General features: G+C 39.2%; 3 protein-coding genes across 5 annotated transcripts; 2 read left to right on the forward strand and 1 right to left on the reverse strand.

The window, feature by feature from the left end:
• The first annotated feature begins 1660 nt into the window (after nt 1-1660).
• On the forward strand, nt 1661-7210 carry LOC125024090 (activator of 90 kDa heat shock protein ATPase homolog 1-like). The gene is made up of 9 exons (XM_047611765.1): nt 1661-1876; nt 3146-3336; nt 3518-3600; nt 3690-3807; nt 4043-4134; nt 4222-4350; nt 4473-4574; nt 4683-4734; nt 6241-7210. Exons 1-9 carry the CDS (start codon nt 1797-1799, stop codon nt 6411-6413), a joined length of 1020 nt encoding a protein of 339 aa, XP_047467721.1. The 5' UTR covers nt 1661-1796; the 3' UTR covers nt 6414-7210.
• Nucleotides 6465-10325, reverse strand: LOC125024091 (dr1-associated corepressor). Of its 2 annotated transcripts, none has more exons than XM_047611766.1 (6): nt 10173-10325; nt 9765-9837; nt 9289-9382; nt 8820-8936; nt 8631-8730; nt 6465-7883 (listed from the first exon to the last, which is right to left on the reverse strand). In XM_047611766.1, exons 1-6 carry the CDS (start codon nt 10212-10214, stop codon nt 7857-7859), a joined length of 453 nt encoding a protein of 150 aa, XP_047467722.1. In that variant the 5' UTR covers nt 10215-10325; the 3' UTR covers nt 6465-7856. The 2 variants fall into 2 exon arrangements, with proteins under 2 accessions (XP_047467722.1, XP_047467723.1); XM_047611767.1 differs by having other exon boundaries at nt 10188-10305.
• A 580-nt stretch (nt 10326-10905) lies between these two features.
• LOC125023391 (phospholipase B1, membrane-associated-like) lies at nt 10906-19419 on the forward strand. 2 transcript variants are annotated; one of them, XM_047610622.1, is made up of 16 exons: nt 10906-11148; nt 11279-11316; nt 12560-12650; nt 12751-12809; nt 12892-12959; nt 13638-13681; nt 13846-13966; nt 14071-14122; nt 14190-14270; nt 14623-14688; nt 16662-16753; nt 17000-17081; nt 17933-18034; nt 18118-18213; nt 18314-18385; nt 18460-19419. In XM_047610622.1, the coding sequence occupies exons 1-16, from the start codon at nt 11094-11096 to the stop codon at nt 18571-18573; spliced, it is 1233 nt and encodes a 410-aa protein (XP_047466578.1). In that variant the 5' UTR covers nt 10906-11093; the 3' UTR covers nt 18574-19419. The 2 variants fall into 2 exon arrangements, with proteins under 2 accessions (XP_047466578.1, XP_047466577.1); XM_047610621.1 differs by having other exon boundaries at nt 18314-19419.
• Nucleotides 19420-20346: the final 927 nt, after the last annotated feature.

Below are 20346 nucleotides of genomic sequence, written 5' to 3' on the forward strand. Positions count from 1 at the left end.
AACAAACAAAATGCCTCCAAGACTCTTAACTTGTTAAGTTAAAACATTGGAACCAAATTGTGCATCCGACAGATACTTGATCAGTTTGGGATCTAATGAATTTGGAGGCCAGGTCAACACCTTGATCTGTTTCTTCATGTTTTCGTTTTAATTGTTCCTGTGTGTTGTTGTTGTGTGTGTCAGGCTGGCCTTTATACAGGTGTGTGGTTAAATTACACAGTGCTGGGGCCCGACTTCTTCTTCTTTCATTATTTATATTTTTGTTTTATCTTTCAAGAAGCAAATGTCATGAAATTCCTGTTAAAAAAACAAACAAAAAAAACAAACAACTGAAGCTGCAGAAATGGTGCCGTGAGGGAGTCTTGACTCATTTGACAACAACTCCAGCTCCATCGTATATATGACTAAAAACACTCCCATTTGTCTTGTGACATGTAAAGTAAAACATTTAAAAAAAAAAAAAAAACAAAAAAAAAACAAGGCTCCATGAACCTGTGAGAGTTTGGGTGCTACATTGATCAACCATAACATTATTGTCACAAGATCGTCAGTGTTATTTACTCCCCCGAACAGTGGTTTTATTGTTGTGGCTGATTGTATATGTCAGCATTTCCTGGTTAAATCTTATTAAAGTTCCAAAATTAACACTAATGAGCATGTGTTAATTTATTTAAAACCTTTATTAGACATTATCTAGGCTACAATCACTACAATTAAGAATCCGAAGGAGACAAAAATCTCAACCTCCTGAGACCCTGCGTCCACATATGATGCCTTTAAGTTTTAGGTTTAAGGAAGCTTGTTCTCCTTCTTTTAAACCTGTTGTCCTCATAAGTGGACAGGTTTATCTGGTATCTAGCAGTAGCAAAGAGTCAATACACTAATGTGGTAGCGGACATTTCAGTGGATTCATTCTACAGCTGATCATCATGAGACAAAAGTGGATGAGGAACAAAACCTCATGAAATTTTATGGTTGACACTTGTTGATTTTAGTGTTTATTAACTATTCTAGTTTGACACTTAAATTTAATAAGTTCTGTCAATAGTAACGAGCTACAACGTCACTAATTAGCTCGTTAGTCAGCTTAAGTACTTGTTTGAGGACATCAGGATTTCATTGTTTGCAGTTCTGCTTTTGGTCACTTCAATATAATATAACATAAAATACTCACATTTTTTTGTTTGTTTGTTTTGTTTTCAAAAACGACTTCCTGTTCAAAGATTACGCTTAGTTTTTTATAGGTCTTTGGTCCTACTAATCCCAAATCCTCGGAGAAATTAAAAATGCTTAGCAAACAAAAGCTTGGGTTTCAGGAGGTTAAAATAAATTTATAAAGATCAAAAGGTTATGCTGCTGGCATAGCTGACAATGATGTGTTGCACCATAAACACACACGATTAAGTTGTAATTTCTAAAAATGTTTCCATAATCAATTTGGTGGTTTTAGCGGAGAAATAATATATATATATATATAAAACACAATGTAAAAACACAACTTATATTGGCCTATGTGTGTTTCTCAAAGTTATTTCAATCTTCCTTCCTGACGCGGAACCATTCTTCAGAGCATCACTTCCGGTGGAGGAACCCTTTTTTTTTTTTCTTCGTTCCGTTTCCAGCATTTTCTAGACCCGGCGTATAATCTCAGGAGCACCGCGCTACAGCTACAGAGTTTTCTAGAAGCAGCGGCGTGCATTAGATAGCCACCGGCAGACACACACACAGACACACACACACACACACTCAGTCACTCAGTCACTCAGTCACTCACCGTTTCATCAAGCTGTAATCAAATGGCCAAGTGGGGAGAAGGAGACCCCCGTTGGATTGTGGAGGAGCGAGCCGACGCCACTAATGTCAACAACTGGCACTGGTGAGATATGATGAAAGGACACTGATGCTAACGAGCTACCTAGCCACCGACTAATGCTAACACCACACATTCTGCTCGTAATAGCGTCAAAAACTGCATTTTTTTTTCATTTTGATCTTGTTTGCCTGTGTATGTTGGATGATGTGACTGTTTTGTTTGCACTTTCACACACGCGTTGTGTCACATGTTGATTCAGACTGAAATGTAACGGTTCAAATAGTTGGCTAGCCTCTCGGTTAGCTTGTAGCTAGCCAGTGAAGCTCCAGGTGCATGTGTTGCTGTTTGTCAAACAACACCACGACTAGTGCTATTAAACTATTAAACTAAACATACACGTTTCCTCGTAAAAAACATACTAGATTACGTAGGTTTTAGCTTTTTGTCACTGTTTCTACGGCCGGATGGAACACGTGAGGTAGCCCCACTCACAACGTGACTAAATAAGGCTGTATGTATTATGAATGAATCAACGTGGCTGATGGGCTGATAGTAGTTTATACCATCTAATGGTCACAGTTTTTGCTGTCCATGCAGTTAAATCAGTGGTAACCACGTTAATCACCATGGTAACGTCAATCAGAGATCGGACTCCTTCGCGGAAGTAACGTGTGGCTTCCTTAGGCAAACACAGCCATGTCAAGATATTGATAGATTTAGAGCTCGGACTCGTGTTCTGAGAAGAATTGAGTCTGGCTGCGCTTGTCTGGTGCATCTCCTGCATTCACACTCTCAAGCACCAATTAACGTTACATGCATGTTAAGTGTGAGAGCCCACATCCTTCATGTTGAGGTGCAAAGGTTGTTTCCTCCCTCTAGGAAAATCTATGCGATGTGTGCAGAAAAACTGCAGGAATCCGTTTGCAGCTCTCTCTTCGAAGCAACAATCAGACTAAACGCACCATGACGGTCTAATAATGTTCAGTGGAGAGCGGTTTCAGTTGTAGTAAGCGTGAAACTGCGACTGCCGCTCAAAGGATCTGTTTATAAAAGTATTTATGACGAGCATCTCTACAGCCTCAGGATCTCTGTTAATGAGTTTTATCACGTTTGATGTTTTAATTTAGACTGTTACGGTAGTAATTTAATAATTGTCGCAGGTTTGGGATGTGAAATCTAAAAGCTGAAGAGTAGAGTATATATATTTTTGCCAGAAGTTTAATCTTGCAGCAAAATTGTAAGTTGTTAGAATGATTGTCTAGAGAAAACAGGAAATACATTATGTCCTGATGACGGTATGTTTTTTTTTTTGTGTGTCTCATCATGTTTCAGGACCGAGCGAGATGCAACAAACTGGTCATCGGATAAATTAAAATCCCTGCTCCTCGGGTTGAGCGTGGAGAATGAGGAGGGGACGTGTGAGGTGACAGAGGTCAGCAAAGTGGAAGGAGAGGCCTCTATTAATAACCGCAAGGGAAAACTTATTTTCTTCTACGAGTGGAACCTGAAAGCTACTTGGACCGGTGAGATAAACATCTGTTAATCTCGTTAATCTTAAACTATATTATAGCTTTGAACCTTACATCTGTGTTTTATAATGGAAAATAACCAGTAACGAGTGGTATCTTTGCATATTTAATATCATAAATGCTATAAATAGGCTTCGAATCTCTGCTGACGTACTTACTCTCTTTGTTTTACCAGGAAAGTCAAACACGGGAGTCAAATATAAAGGAGCGATTGAGGTTCCCAACCTGTCTGATGAAAACGACATGGAGGACCTCGATGTAAGTTTGACCAGAGACGCTTGGTGGCTGTGACTGACTGGGAGGTGTAGTTATGTTGTAATCACGTCCGTCCTGTGGCCTGTGTCCAGATTTCTGTATCGCTGAATAAAGATGAGCCCGACACGCCGCTGCTCAAGCTGATGAAAACAAAAGGGGCGGAGAAAGTCCGCGAAGCTCTCGGCAGCTACGTCGGATTCCTAAAAACGGGTCAGTAAAACCAGTCTGGTGTTTAAATGAGATATAAAACAGCGTTAGTTTATCCCACGTATCTGAAATGACCTCGTCACAGATACAAAAAACAATAAAAGATAGTATAAAATCTGAAAGAATATACAAAATATACAAGAATATGACTTTAGAATATAACTTAATTGCTGTATAATTTATTGTGGATGAAGAAAATGTTCAGTTTTCACTGATATGTTTTATTTTTAACTAACAGAATTCACTCAAGGGATGATCCTGCCCACAGCCAACGGTGTGGCCAAGATGCAGACCACATCCCAGTCCAAAACCAAAACGGATAAAACTCAGGTAAAATATCTCCCCCTGAATTATTAACCGTAACCCCTCCAGCCATTTTTCTGTGCTCATCCGATCTCTTTCCCTCGTTCGGGACAGATTTCCTCCTCCGGCAGCACAGCTGCTCCCGTCAACACCGGCGTCAAGATTCCCACCTGTAAGTTCAGCATCAGAGAAACGTTCCTCACCTCGCCGGCCGATCTCTACAGAGTCTTTCTCAACCAGGAGGTGAGTTTATTTATTTATTTACGAGCGTAGCAGCCGAAGGGGACGGGGTTAACGGGTGCGCGGTGGTAGAGCGAAGTGTCTGACTGACTGTGGGCGTCTCGTCTCGTCTCGTCGATGTGCAGATGGTTCAGGCGTTCACACACGGTTCGGCCACCGTCGACGGAGAGAAGGGCGGAAAGTTCCGTCTGCTAGATGGAAATGTTTTCGGTGAATTCACGGAGCTGGTGAGGAATATTTCCATGTTTCTATTCACCACATTTTGACATTTGGCATTTTAGTCGTAGAAGTCGTAATGATGGAAAAAAATAAGCAAAGAATTGTCTCTCCAACAGGTTCCTGATGAGAAAATAGTAATGAAGTGGAGGTATAACAACTGGCCCTGTGGTAAGTTCAGTCATTTTTATATAGAGCACGACATTTACATAACGAGATTAGACAATGATAATTTGATTAAATGTGTGTTGTACTTATCTAAATGAACAAATGAATCACCTGTAACTCTTGATCATGAATAAGAAACTTATTAAGTATCATTGAGTCACATTAATCAGACCTGGTATTAACATGGATCTGAATGTAAGTGGACGGTTTTATGTGCAGATGTGACGCATTAGGAAAACATCTGTCTGGGCTCAGTCTTTCAGTGTTCGGTCTTTGGTCACATTAATGGACCTACTCAACTTACATCCTGTCTGCTTGCCTCTATTTTAGACATGAACACCTGAAAAGACAAAAGCAGCATTAAGTGATAAAGCCTTTTAAAATCTTCTGTCATTTCAGCTGTTAAATAACAAATTAAGAAGTATCAAATGAAGCCTTTTCAAACATATTTGCATGTGGTATGGGTAGGTATGTAAAGTAGCCATGTGGAGTTAATAATAATTAGTGTCTTTTTTTTGCCTTATGAGGGGACGTTTGGACGCTTCATGGTCCCAGTTATAATCTTAGTCGTCTCTAAAATAGCTAACGTCTGACTCGGGGGTAAATAAATATTAACCTAATTTAAGTAAGTGAGAGAAACTTCAGAGCATTTCTGTTCCAAGATGTGTCCTCATATTGTGACGTGAAAAAAAACCAAAAAAAACAGCTGGGTTTGTGGTTCTGAAACAACATTAGATTGATTAAACCAGGGATCTTCAATGTTTTTCAGGCAAAGGACCCACAAACTGATGGAGAGATTACGTAGGGACCCCCACCTACTTTATGTGTTTATAGTGTTATGTCTGAATATATCATTATTATCATTTTTGCATTCAAAATTAAGCTATTCAAATAATATACAGATTCAAATATTCATTTCTTTTTATTTCAAATATGTGCAACAGTAGGGTGGGTATCCAACTGCCATAAACATAATAAATAAATATAAAATATACATCATATATTGTGTCTCACTAAAATGTGTTGGATTTATGTTAATGTGCATTTAAAGAAATTCAAAAACCCCCAAAAAACAAATATATATAAGAATTGAGTCCAATCTAATCAACCAAATATTTTGCGAACTACCTAAAGCAAAAACTTATCAAAAAAAAGCTCATGCATCAACATTATATTAACTAACTAAAATGAAAGAAACCATCTTTAGAAAAAAAAAAATATCTTACTTTTTTAGTTTGGCCAAAGCCCCGCCCACTAACATGGAGGAGGAGGAGCTTATGACCTATACTGCAGCCAGCCACCAGGGGGAGCTCTACTTGCTTTGGCTTCACTCCATCTTCATACAGTCTGTGCTAACGACTGATTGTTATTAAACAGCGAGACAACTACTGTTTATTTGCACGTGGAACATGAAAATGTGATGTGCATCCGGTCTGAACCTCAGTGTGGGTCCGTCTCAAGCATCACCTGCTGGGGATCATTATGTGATTGTGTCTTTCTGGTCCGCAGAGCATTACGCGACCATCACAATGACTTTCCTGGACCGTAACACTGAGACGGAGCTGAAGGTGGAGTGCCGAGGCGTCCCCGACCACCAGGAGGAGCAGACGAAAGAGGGGTGGAAGAGATACTACTTTGAGGCTATTAAACAGACTTTTGGTTACGGAGCGCGGCTCTGCTGAAGACGGTGTCCTGTCGTACGGTCCTTCCTCCCTCCTCCTCTGTTTGGAACCTTTTTTTTTTTTTTTTTTTTTTTTTATTGCATTTCTGTCCTTCGATCTTTTGGCACAAAACGTCCCTTTGTAAAGACAAAAAATATAGACGAGGCCAGTCTGTCACCTGTGTGTGTGTACATGTTTTAATTTCTGAACGTATTTAAATCTAGACCCAAACCTCCACCCCCCACCCCCACCTCCACCTCGTCAGTATTTGGCTCAGTTGTTCAAAGGAGCGTAAACGGACTGTGCCTTTAGGACTCTGGATGGAAAACGGATTAAATAAATCAAAAAGGAATCTGTTGAACCACTAAAGCAAATTGGCCTCCACTTCTATAAGTGTGTAATTACTCCATAATAGTAGTAATAATAATGATAATAATAATAATGTCGGTTTTCTTTTTATTTTAAAGAAATATTGTTGCTTTGAGGGAAATAATAAAAAAAAGAATGTTTTTTTTTTTACTTATTTTATTTGTTTGGGGTGTAACTGTAGTGAAGATGCTTTTCAGCCACGATTGCATGTTTCATTTCAAACTGCCAGATGGAGGAACGACTACTGGATCTGAGCTTTACCTGCGAGCTCCTGTCACCTGCAGCCGAGCATCTACGTCACCCGACCAGCGTCCGTACGTCACCTCCGACCTTTCGGCGGGAACCAACCAGTAGCGGTTTCAGTTCGTGTCGCGAGCGCAGCGGCTAGAGACATTTTGCTGTATTTGGCTTCAAAATGTACATTGCCAGTAAAATGCTTTCAGAACAGAGTCCATCTATTTATTCCTCATTTTCACCGTGTAAAAAAGAAAAGAAAAGAAAAGAAAAAAAAAAGATTAGTTTCTTGGAATAAACCAATCTCCATATGCTCCTTATTTGTTTTTATTGATCTTCACAACGCATCCGTCAGACACAGTAAATAAAGTTATTTACATGTTATTTATGTTCATTTGCAAATGTTTCCTTGTCTTTAAAACATTAATTTACAAGTGCTTTAAAAAACAGGAGCCGTGAAGGCAACTGTTCAGTAAAACAAGCACTTAGTTTGGTTTTAAAGATTCGCTGCAGGTCACGTGTTCAGTTTAACCAGAAAATAAATAAATTAACGGAAAACTATCTGATGCAAAGTATCTAAAAATTCTTAATTCTCAGCTTTACACATAAACAAAAACCACAAACAGCTCATTCTTTTTTTTCTACAGAGCATCTTGAAACCCATCAAACAAAGTTAAAGGGCTTAATAACAGAAGAAGAACCCCTTCGTTTATCCCCTAACAAAATAATAATATAGCTCGTAAAGATCCAACGTAGCACATAACGTAAGTAACTTTTCAAAGCTTAAAGAAACGCGTGAACAGAAACGATGAAAGGACGTGCAGCTGTAGCTTTGCAGCAGTTTCTGGTGGCTGAGAACAGTCAGAAGCAGATGTAGAGCTCCGACTCCTGGAGGAGGGAGAGGAAGTGAGTCACTCAGCAACGACCAACAAGAATGTAAGACTTTCCTCTTAAAAAGGACAAATTATTTAACTCGTAAGACACCAAAGACTCCTCTCTAAGTAAGTATAAACTATGATTTGTTTTAACCTATGTTGAGGTGCTAATGCTAAACAGAAGTTGTTTTAATTTTTAATACAAAATTATTGTTTTTTACGGTGGAGTTATCGTTGCAGCCTCTTGGGGGCGACATTTAGCTTAATTATTATTTTTCTTTACAGCAGTATAATTATTACTATTGTCTTCATTCACCTTGATTTTTTTTCTTTCTCTACAGCAAACAGCTCAGCATCGACGTTACCGCACATATGGACACGAATTTGGTTCAGCCACAACATTATGACCACCGGCAGGAGACGTAAATAACATCAAATCATCTTTTTGTGACAATTCAGTGTTCTGCTGGGAAACATTTGGACTAGACTTTCATTCATGTGGATGTTACTCAGAAATGTAGCCCCCCCCCCCCCCCCCCCCCCCCATAGCAAAGACACTCCTTGATTTTAGCAGCCTGACACACACATTCAAATGCTACAGGAACAACTCACTGTTTTGGATCAATGTTAGGAATAAAAGTTATAATGTTATGGCTGATCGATGTAGCACCTAAGCTCTCACAGGTTCTTGGAGCCTTTTTTTTTTTGTGTCTACTTTATAAGTCAGAAGACAAATGGGGGTGTTTTTAGTCATACGTACGCTGGAGCTTGAGTTGTTGTCAAACGAGTCGAGACTCCCTCGTGGCACCATTTCTGCAGCTTCAGTCGTTTTTTTAACAGGAATTTCATGACATTTGCTCCTTGAAAGATAAAACAAAAACATAAATAATGTTAGAAAGAAGAAGAAGAAGAAGACGGGGCCACTGCACTATGTAGTTCACCCACATACCTGTATAAAGGCCATATACTCATGCCTCTGTTGTCCTTCTGGGTTGCCGTAGATGTGGCTTCCTCCACCAGGTCCTTGAGGAAGTGGAAGAGCTTCTCTGACTCGATGCACTGCTTCCTACACGATAACACATCCGAAGTGATGAGGCCATTAATATGTATTTGAAGGCAGACTTAAAGGTCCAGTGTGCAGGAGTGTGTGCCATCTAGTGGTGAGGTTGTGAAATAGCATTTCTGTCAACACAGTAAAACTCCTATACACTGATCAAGCTAAAAAAAAAAGACAAGAATTAAATATTGAGGTCAATGACCGACTTGTTGTTGGAGCCGGCCTCTAGTGGACATGAGAGAAACTGCAGTTTTTAGTTTTATAGTTGCTTGGATTAGTCCTGATTATTATTATTTTTTTAACCATGCAGCCTCATTTCATTCACCATCACAGTCTATGAAGGTCAAGCAGACTTACTTACATGTGAGCCACAGATAAGATGGTGCTGAGATTGGACTGAGTTATCAGACAGGTTTTGGTCAACAGAGACTTCAGAAACATCTCCAACGCTCGGGCTGATTTCTGAAGTTTAGGATTTCACAGCTCACACAGTATCTCCATGATCAAAGCAGGGAAAGGATTAAATCACCCGGTGGGGTTTATTTTGGTGTGCTATACTGAATAACAGGAACAGGTGTCTTTTTGGTGCTGATTTAAAATGTACTAAATGTATTTTTTAAAACTCAAGAAATTAATAATCCAAGATAAATAATTTTGTAGCAATTACAGTATAATTCGTAAACGGAAACTATATCAATTCTGAATTTGGAGCAGGGTCACTCAAACGACTCCAACTCCCAGCATGCTTTACTGATGATGCTGAGTTTGAGGACTAGCAACAAAATAGTGAAAATCAGGTCCACATCCAACAGGTAGATATAACCCGACGAAGGATACATATGATCACAGGAACTGCCATGGCAATCCTCCCCACCTCTGTGTCCTTCTGCATGATTTTTTTGATGCGACTCTGGAAACAATAACAATAAATAAGATTATTTCCACGGAACAAACTGAATATAAATAGATTTCTAAGCTTTTTAAACAACGACATAATTATTTTGCGGTAAAATTAACACCAGAGTTCATTAAATATATAAAACACAATTCAAATATGTTACAATACATCAATATTCAGATTTATTGCAGTATTTTCCCCCCAGTAATTTGACAGAGCGCTAATACTCGAAAGTTCCTACAGTCCGTGAATGGGGCTCCGCTCCATGCTAACCGGGCTAACACCGTTAGCTCGTCTAATCTGACTTTTAAACCGCTTTAACTCGTCGCAATAAAGTTTCTACTTACGGGGGGGAACCGTACGTTAAATCTCCTCTTCTGTTTGGGCATTTTAGTCGCTTCAATCCGCGCGGCTCAGCCACATTTTTCATGTTTTCACGCAAACAAACAGCCGTCGGGTCCATTTGTTTACCTTCAGCAGTAAAACCAGAAAAAAAAAAAAAAAAAAAAAAAAATCACCGCACACCTGAGGTCAGCCCCCCGTGGCCCCGGAAAATGACGTCATAAGATACGCGTCATAATTAATAAAAAAATAAATAAATATACTATTCATTAAATGTATTGTGACGTCTGTGTTACAATAGAGTTAATTATTGTTAATTTAAATAAAGTTACAGATATAGATACAGATTTTATACATCAATTAAGTCCAAGTTCATAATTTTAAAAAAAAAGAAAAATTATAAATACATATGTGTTCTGAAATCCAGTGACTAAAGTAAATAAACACAGTAAAAAAATAAAAAAAATAAAAAAAATGCAGCAATAAATAATCAGCCCTCTCCTACTAGGACATTTTGAGGAAAAAATAAAAATAAATAAACAGCAGCATGAAAAATTCAAATAAGTTTCCAAACTACATAAAAAATGATCTGACTTTGAGTGTAGATATTTAAATAAAACACCTAATATGCTCTCTAAGCATATACTAGATTATATTCACATTTTTTCTCTGAGGAACATACCAACAACATGGATGTTCTCATCTGGACTTGGCTGCTATTACATGTCCATTATCTACAGAATATTGCTCTGCCTGCACGACCCTATGTTCCCACATGACTACAAAGGTCAGAGATACGGGCAAGCAGCTACTCATTGCGTTGATTTTTATAACACATAATAAAGCTCCAGAACAGCAGGAGGACCCTTTCTTTTATTTCTTGTTATTATTTTTTATTTTATTGCATTTTAAAATAAGGGAGAATCATGTTTCTCTGTTTCTTGTTTGCAGTTTGTATATTATCCCCTCGTCACGTCTGCGGTGAGTACTGAGCAGTATTTTTCTTATCTTGTACGTATTTGTTGTGAAACGTCTGGTCTGTATTCAAAAGTTCAAGTCTCAGATAGTTTTAAACCAGTCTTGTATGAATATTGTTTTCTTTTCCATGCAGGATACACTTTAAGAGAAGAAGAAGAAGATTTCAACCAGGTCAGAAACAGTCGACACTACAAAGAGCACTTTACTTTTAAACTTTATGTGCTGAAAAACTCTAACATTATGCATAAATAATCTAAAGTTTAAGTACAAGAATCACGCAAAATTTCATAAACATTCATCAACCTCAACTAATTTGAGTTTGAACCTTTGACACGTAATTTAAATGTGTTTAATATGTTCAGCTGCCACTTATTCAATGCTTGATAACAGAGTTTTAAACTCCATTAATCTTCCTGTAACCTTTCATGTTGTGCAAAAGCAACATCTAGAACAGGTTTTCACTTAAGACTTTTAGGTCATTATCAGTCTTAAGAGTAGTTTTACTTCATTAAAACTTCTTTAGGGGCATTAAGAGAACAAAAGCAGACTAAATCCCTGACATTAAACAAGCTTAGACAGGTTTAAAAACGAATATTTTGCAAGTTTCGGTTGCTCAAATATCCAGTCGAGTTTAATTCCAGCCAAAAATGCTTTGAAGTAGTTTCTTAAGAACATTATGTTGAGTAAAAGTTCATTCCAAATCCAGAAATACAGAGTGTGACTTAAAATTTTTTGTTCCCCTCAGTATTTTCTACATTTCTGCATAAAAATGATTCAAAACATCAGCGGATTTTTGCACAAGACGAAGAAAACCAGACCAGATAAATGACAGATCTGTGAGGTGCACCTCTATGAATACAAGTTCACATCAAGGCCAAATTAGAGTCCATGTGTTTCCCATTAATGTAAAGAGTCTCAGCTTTTATTCGGTGCCTCAAGAAAATCGAGGACTTGTCTCGGTCTCAGTGATGCCGGTTACTTAGGCGTTACTCTAATCTGACCACTTTTTTCCAGTAACGAGAAATCTAATGTGTTACTATTTCCAAACCAGTAATCAGATTTAAGTTACTTATCCAAGTCGCAGAAGAAGAAGCTAAACAGAGCTGGCAGAAGAACTACCTGAGGGATAGCGCCACCTATCTGCACCATAAGTAGCTCGCACATTATGTACGAGAATAAAAAAAGCTGAGCTATTATCCTTCTTGTTGTTGTTTGAAATGCTGGTCAGACACTTGTTTATTATATGACAGTGATGGTTTAACCAGAAAGGGGTCGATTAACATGGCATTAACCCGCTGACAAGACACATATCGCCACCTAGTGTGGAGGGGGAGGACATGTCCCCGTCAGTCGTTCGATTTTCTCCGCTGCATGTAAACTAGGGACGATGAATTCTCTCTTTTTTCCTCTGCAGGATGTTTTAGGATCAGATTTTCTCCAGAGTCGCCTCCATCCTCTGTTTCACTGTCCTGACATGAGTCCGTCTCCCACCGTCCCCACGTCAGGTGAGGGTCAGAATATTCAACTTGAAGCAGATGTTTTTTTTTTGTCATGTACATGAAATGTGAAAACAGTAAAATCTTCCTGTTAATCTTGTTGTTGTAGTTGAACGCGTGAAAGCTGCAGACGTCAAAGTGATCGCCGCTCTGGGAGACTCACTAACTGTGAACCTTTACTGCTTTTAATTAATGAAATTTCCCTATAACTCCTTTGATCTACATTAAACTGAGTACGTTCTTATTGCAGACGGCCATCGGCGCCAACGGTTCGTCGATTCTCTCAGTACCAATTGAATTTCGTCAGCTCTCCTGGAGGTGAATCAGCTTCCTTTCACATAGTCTTGTGTATCATTGCATGCTTGTTTAGGACAAACCCGAAATAAATTGAATGCTGCTCATGAACATTTTGGAGCTCATTCATGGTGATGGTCTCGTTTAAAAGCCAAGACTCTATCACAAAAGTCAGAATCACTCTAAGTGGTTGTTGGGTTCACTTGAATTTCTTTGTTTTGAAAAAAATGTGTTGAATCCTGAATGATTTTGGTTGATTGAATGACTTTTATCAATGAAATCAGAAGAAAATGATACATTGCACCATGCAGCATTTACTCAAATGCAACTTGTGTATAATTTCAATTAAATTTTCAATTTATTTAAGCAGGGATAGAGTATATCAATGAACATTTCTTTCAAGAAACAAGAAAGGAAATGTAGATGCAACCAAGGGCTGATTTACACTGGTCGTCCCCCTCCCAGACGTTAATTATCATAGTTCCTAAAAACAAATAATACACAGAAAATATACAAGTTGCAATATAAAATACATAACACATCATGACATAATCTTATAGACACATAATAGGGTTAGGGTCCCACCCACTGTGCACTGTACACAGGTACAATAATAACCAGATAATCACCTGTAATGTTAAGGTGACTGATTATATTATTAATGTTATAGTTTGTTTGTTATTATTCTTTCCTTCAACACAGCATTGGAGGATATGGGACTTACCAAAATGTCATCACGCTGGCAAGTAAGAGTCAGATTTATGTTTTAATATTTGAAAACCACAACTTTATCTAAGGAGAATTAACTGTAACACTAAGATTAACCCAAAGCTCAAATGTCACTGGATATTCAAACTATTAGTTAACACAGCTTCCGTTCTGCTTCTGCATCTTTTTCACTGATTTCTAGATATATTTAAACTCTTCAATCCCAAGCTGCTCGGTCCGTCCCCGGTTATGACGATGCACGGCCGGCCTGCAACGATCAACGAGACCGGATTTAACTTCGCTGTCACCGGCCACAACACACTGTGAGACCCTTATGTCCACTCTTTGCACTGAAGCTAAAATATCTTCAAATTGTTTTTCCCCAAAGCTCAAAGATGAAAAGAATGACTTTATTTCGTCTTAACAGGAACATCTCTGAGCAGATAAGTCACATGATCGACGCGTTCAGGTCTCATCCAGTAAGTCTGAGCGCTCATCGTTCTGCACGCAAGGCGACAACAGACTGAGCTGGACCTTCTCTTCCAGGGCTTGAACTTCCAGGAGGACTGGAAGGTGGTGACGATGCTGATCGGCATGAACGACGTCTGCGACTACTGTAAAAACAAAGTGAGGAGAGTTTGGTGTCAAGACGAGGGGAAAAGAGTCAGAACTAAAAGCTGAAAGTCTTGTTTTTTCAGGGGAGTTGTGTCCGCGTGCAGATCTCCACATTGCTGTTGGGTGTGGTTACAGGTGCAACAAAGCAGAGTTGCACCACGGCCCGAACACACCCAGCAGTGATGGATGCACGTGGTCTGTGGTGAAACTTTCAACTAGAGGATAATAAATATTACAAATATAGTGTTTTTGTCAAACAACTGCATGTGTGATGTATTAGGCCTATAAATGAACTTTTAAAAGATTGAATTAAGTGCACAGCCGTCGTAAAATGAAACTAAAACACTAATCTTCACTTCTGCAGACTCTGTTCTCACCTGACAGTTTCATTCACCACATGACAGAAGCTCTGGACATGATGATGAATGAGGTGAGAGTCATCATGTTCTTGCAGTTCCCAGCCTTTGCACAACAAAATGACATTTATACTGCACTAAATGTGGGTTTTAGATTTATCTAGAAGGTGAAACGGCCTCAGTCAGAGGTTAGGTCCATTTTTAGAAGCTCTGCAGCTCTGTCACCGTGATGCATGCTTCATTTCTGAACCTGGTTATGTAACATTAGATGGTACAATGATAATAAGCTTCTCCGGTTTCTCTCCACTGTCTCTCAAGGAACATTATGTGAGAGAACTGCCTGGTAACATCAGAAGAAACTGGCTAAGATTTGACCAACAAACACTGGTGTCATGACACTTTGGAAAATATCAGAAAATGGGTCAGAACTCTCAGAAAATGTCCACTAGCAAGAAAACCATAAGAGACGACAATTTAAAAGGAGTTTCCTCATAAATACGACTCCATTTGATGCCAGCTGACCTTTGACCCTAACAAACATTATGTATGTTCTAGCTTCCATGTGAGAGGAAATAACTCTTCATACCAGCAGGTGGCAGTAGTCTGCATTCATCTTTCAAAAGGGGAAACAGGAAGAGCTACTGTTAGCTGGGTTAAGAAGCTACGAATAGCTATTATTATCTGAGAGCGCTACTGTTAGATTGGCGGCTACAAAGAGCTACTATTGGCTGGGAGGTTAGGAAGAGCTACAGTTATCTTGGCAGCTAGGAAGAGTTACTATTAGCTGGGAAGGGATAGGAAGAGGTACTACTAGATTTGAGGCTAGGAAGAGGTACTATTAGCTTGGATGCTAGGAAGGGTCACTGTTAGCTGGAAGGCAAAAGGGAGCCACTGTTAACTGGGAGGTTAGGAAGAGCAACTGTTAGCTTGGAGGCTACGAAAAGCTACTATTGGCTGAGAGGCTAGGAAGAGCTACTGTTAGCTGGGAGGCTAGGAAGAGCAACTGTTAGCTTGGAAGTTAGAAAGAGCAACTGTTAGCCTTGAGGCTAGGAAGAGCTACTGTTAGCTGGGAGGCTAGGAACAGCTACTGTTAGCTGGGAGGCTAGGAAGAGCTACTGTTAGCTGGGAGGCTAGAAAGAGCAACTGTTAGCTGGGAGGCCAGGAAGAGCTACTGTTAGCTGGGAGGCTAGGAACAGCTACTGTTAGCTGGGAGGCTAGGAAGAGCTACTGTTAACTGGGAGGCTAGGAAGAGCAACTGTTAGCTTGGAAGTTAGAAAGAGCAACTGTTAGCCTCGAGGCTAGGAAGAACTACTGTTAGCTGGGAGGCTAGGAACAACTACTGTTAGCTGGGAGGCTAGGAAGAGCTACTGTTAGCTGGGAGGCCAGGAAGAGCTCCAAACTGCCCTCCGTTTCTCTTCTCGTGCTCCGGTTCTCTAACTGAACATCCAATCAGAGCGATTTCTCGGATCAACTTGTTCCATCACTGGTTCAACTTGTAAAATCACCTGAAGCCGCCAAAAGAGGTTTGACTAGTGCCAACGCTGCAGGACACACCCCCACAAAAAAACTGTTTCACGCCACCTTGTTTACAACCACTGTTTCTGTCGTTCCTCCACCTCCTCCGAACCACTCGGATTAGTTTAAATCTCAGATGTAATATGAGCTGCAGCTCTGCACAGACAGTGGCAGCTTTGAATCTACGTTGTCTCACGTTTGTTTGCACTTGTAATTCTTTTCTCTGAGATGCAGCCGTCAGAGCCGTCTTTCCTGATCCTCCTGATCCTCCTGAAAGCTGAGACTCTCAGTTTCTTTTCCAGCCCCTGTGCTTGTTGTTAGGGTTCAAAACAAACACGATGCAGTAAATGACATAAATGTAGTGTGTGAGTTTACATATAATGTTCAGGGCTGTTTTTTAAGCTCTGGGTCTTCGCGTTCACGGTTTCTTCACCTATGACGCTTCCTTCTCTTTACGCTTTGTACTTAACCTATGAGGTGTGACGGAAGATATTCAGTCTCCAAGTTAATAAACATTGACTTCTGGTTTCAGATCCCCAGGACGATCGTGAACGTGGTGCAGATTCTTTCCATGAAGCCGCTCAGGGAGGTTCAGAGACCGACTCTGGGCTGTCAGCTGCAAAAGTTACACATCATTTATTGTTTCCAAGCATCCTTAGACTGTTTTCAGAGAGTTTATCTTCGTCTGATCTCTCGGTTCCTGTAGATTATTAGTGTTTGCAGATAAACTTCACGAATAAACAGTCATTATCACATATAACAGCTACATTATACTTTACTGTTTAACATCTTAAATCACTCAGCAGTTGAATTTCATCAATAAAATAAGTTGAGATTTTCTTTGTATATTTTCTCTCCTCTTTTTCAAAGGAGATTCTGCTCTTGCCTCGTTCAACCTGAGGAAAACTCGGCCGAACTGAAGGAGCTGGTTGAGGTTAACTACAGACTCCAGGTGCGTGTTTTAAATGTGGTGACGACTGGCGTTGTTTACGTTTTTGTAGGAAATCTACAGATGATTCATTCTACTTCCTACGTTGTTGTACTTTTCGCCATTTTTCCATTTAACCACAGCTTGGGGGAATTTCTTGGGATCATAGTAAGTTAAGAAAATGCATTAGCGACAAAACTTCCTCCCCCGTGATGCCATTGTTTTTCAAAAAGTGCACCGATTGCAACATGATGCTGCCACCCCCGTGCTTCACAGTTGAGCCTTGATGTCATTCTCCTTGCAAACCCCGTCCTACCTTTTTCTCCAGACGTAATGGTGATAATTATGTCTTTGTTTTCTCCTAACACATATGTATAACCTGAGTTTTTTATGGCTTTTTTGAAACACTGGATTCTTCCTTGCTGAGAGGCCTGTCAAAGTTTTACTGCAAATAAAGATATTTTTGTACATGTATGTTAACTTCTGACCCACTGAAAGTGTTATAAAGTGAATTATGTTTACAAAACTGTCTTTACACTTTGTTGAGATGTTGGTCTTTGATGTGACCCAGGATTCATTTTAGTTTCAGATGCAAACTATCCAGAGACATTTATAATAACAACCTAAACTCCCCGCCAGTCATTTTAGAACTGGATTAAATGTTTTAGAGAAAGCCTACATGTCCACAAGCCTTTGTTTTTGCCTTGTTTTTCAAGAGACTCCATGACCTGGACACAGTCTGTGGTTAGTAACTCCCTCTGGTGGACAGATTTTTGAGTCGAGCACTAAAAAAACTAAATCGAGAGTTCCTCACTGTGAATGTCAACAGCTGCAGTCTTAAAATAAAAATAATGAATTGTGTGTTTTATCTGCAGAAGAGATTAGAGCAGCTTCTTCACAGCGGCCGGTTCTTCAAACATGACTTTGCTGTTGTTCTGCAGCCTTATTTAGAGAAGGCTGAACCAGCTAGACTTCCTGTAAGACATGCATTTCTTGTTTGTACTTTTTTGGTGTGTTTATGTTTTTTTTTGCTTACTAATGCACTTCCTGTCAACTTCAGGACGGGAGTCTTGACCTGAGCTTCTTTGCTGCAGATTGTTTCCACTTCACAGTGAAGGGACACGAGGAGCTGGCGAAGGGCTTGTGGAACAACATGGTGAGGCTGCAAGAGGTGGCTCGCTTAACAAAATATGAAATCACAAAAAAAAAAAGAAAAGAACAAAAAAAAACAAAAAAAAAACGGTTGTTTTGCTCAGTTCCAGCCGGAGGGAGGCAAACAGCTGGTAAAGACGTTTTCAGAGCCGATGGAACTCATCTGTCCTCCGAAGGTACGACGCAACAGAAAAAAGATTTCAAGTATGTTTGTGATAAAAGCTGCTTTTATCAGCTTTCATTTCTCCAGGAGCATCCGTACATCTACACCAGACCTGAATCGTCCACCGCGTCCCTGAAACCTTCCTCCATCACGATGCTGATGGTCATGATGATAATGTATCTGCTCTCTGTATTTATTTGACTCCCGGGCTGGTTTAAGGAGTTTATTTCTCACTGAAATGACTTATCATATCTTATAATATCTTCTTTCTGTTTTCAAAGAAGTCAAAGTTCAGACCAGGACTCTAATCAGCCATAACATTATGTCTAATAACATGTAAATCCTCCTTTTAGCCGCCAAAGCAGCCCTCGCTCAGTGAGGCCTGGGCTCCTCTAACAGTGTGCGCTGTGGTATCTGGCGCCAAAGATTTTTTTTAGCAACAAATCATTTAAGTCGCGCAGGTTTGTCCAGAAAAATCCCACAGATGCTGGACGGGATTGAGGTCTGGGAAATACAAAGCATTCCTGAACCGTTTCAGGGTCACTGCTATAAAAGGGCGTGCATGGAGTGCAGTGATGCTGTGATGTGTCAAAATACCATCCGCATGAATTTTCGGAGCACAGCGTCATGTGATGATGATTCTATCAGACCAGACCACCTACCTTCCATGTCTCTGTGGTCCAGGTCTGATGCTCATGTGTCCGTTGTAGCAGTTACTAACACATTTTTCCTGCATCTAACATCAATTTTGAGGACAAAATCTTGACTTGCTGCCTCATATAACTGACTAGGCGCCATAATAACCAGATAATCAGTGATATTCTCTTCATTTGTCATGATATTATGGGTGATTTCACCCATGCAAACCGGAAATACATAAATCTGCCCAGCAACCAAACTAAAAACAAGAATTTTGACGTTCAACCATAGTGAATCTCTTTGTTAGTCATAAAGTCTCTGAACTCTCATTTCTTTCCATTATGTTTTAAAAATGTCACCTGTATTTAAAATACTTACACAAATAAATGTACATTCACATGTACACTGCCAGTTTTATCTTTTCAGCTGCTTAAATATATAATAATTAAAAAAGAGATGAGATCTGCACATTGAATTCAGCTACATTCAGATTAACAAACAAATGAATAAACTGAATCTCTATTATTTTTAACAGCTCTAATATCCCATGTTTACCAATTTGTCTAAAAAAATACTAGATACTAGGTTTTAAATGTTATAACTTTAATAATCTGCTTGTATTTAATTACTATTTTTTTTATTTTACTAGATATAACATTTTGTTTTTATTTTATTTTATTTTATTTATTTTTATTTTTTACTTTGCTGCACTACCGCGGCGTGGCCGCCGGGGGCAGCAGAGTTACTGTTTACAGCCAGAGAGCTGCTGGCCGTTAGTGGTGTGCGATTACCGCTATATTTGGTATCGATCCGATACCAATTAAATACAGAGTGAGTATCGACGATACGGATATCGAGACTTTTTAATAATTAAGGGGGGACGCGTCATCATCATTAATCTGAATAAAAACAACACAGAAACATAACAAAATTATCAATTAAAAAATATATATTTTTTTTTAAATTCAGGCAGTTTATTCAGAAACTAGAATACGATTAAATAAAACTAATTATCCCCTTTCATTTCCCTTCTTTCTTTCTTTTGTATCGATCTCATTACACTGGCATCATATCATCAATATAATATATTTTAAACCTCTGTATAAGAATTAAACAAGCTGCCAGTTTACTGAAAATCTGAGCAAATTACATTAAAGAACAATCGATATAATTCTTTTTGGACCAGAGCGAGTGGTCTTCAGGTTAGAACTTGACAGAACGTGAACTTTGACAACAAATGTCACATTCTACACTGTCTATCATTTTCCATTTATATGTTTTTATTAAGAAACAACAGCATGTTGACATGATCTACGTGTATACGCCTGTGATTGG

The sequence above is a fragment of the Mugil cephalus genome, chromosome 17 (genome assembly GCF_022458985.1).
Source record: "Mugil cephalus isolate CIBA_MC_2020 chromosome 17, CIBA_Mcephalus_1.1, whole genome shotgun sequence".
Lineage (NCBI taxonomy): Eukaryota > Metazoa > Chordata > Actinopteri > Mugiliformes > Mugilidae > Mugil > Mugil cephalus.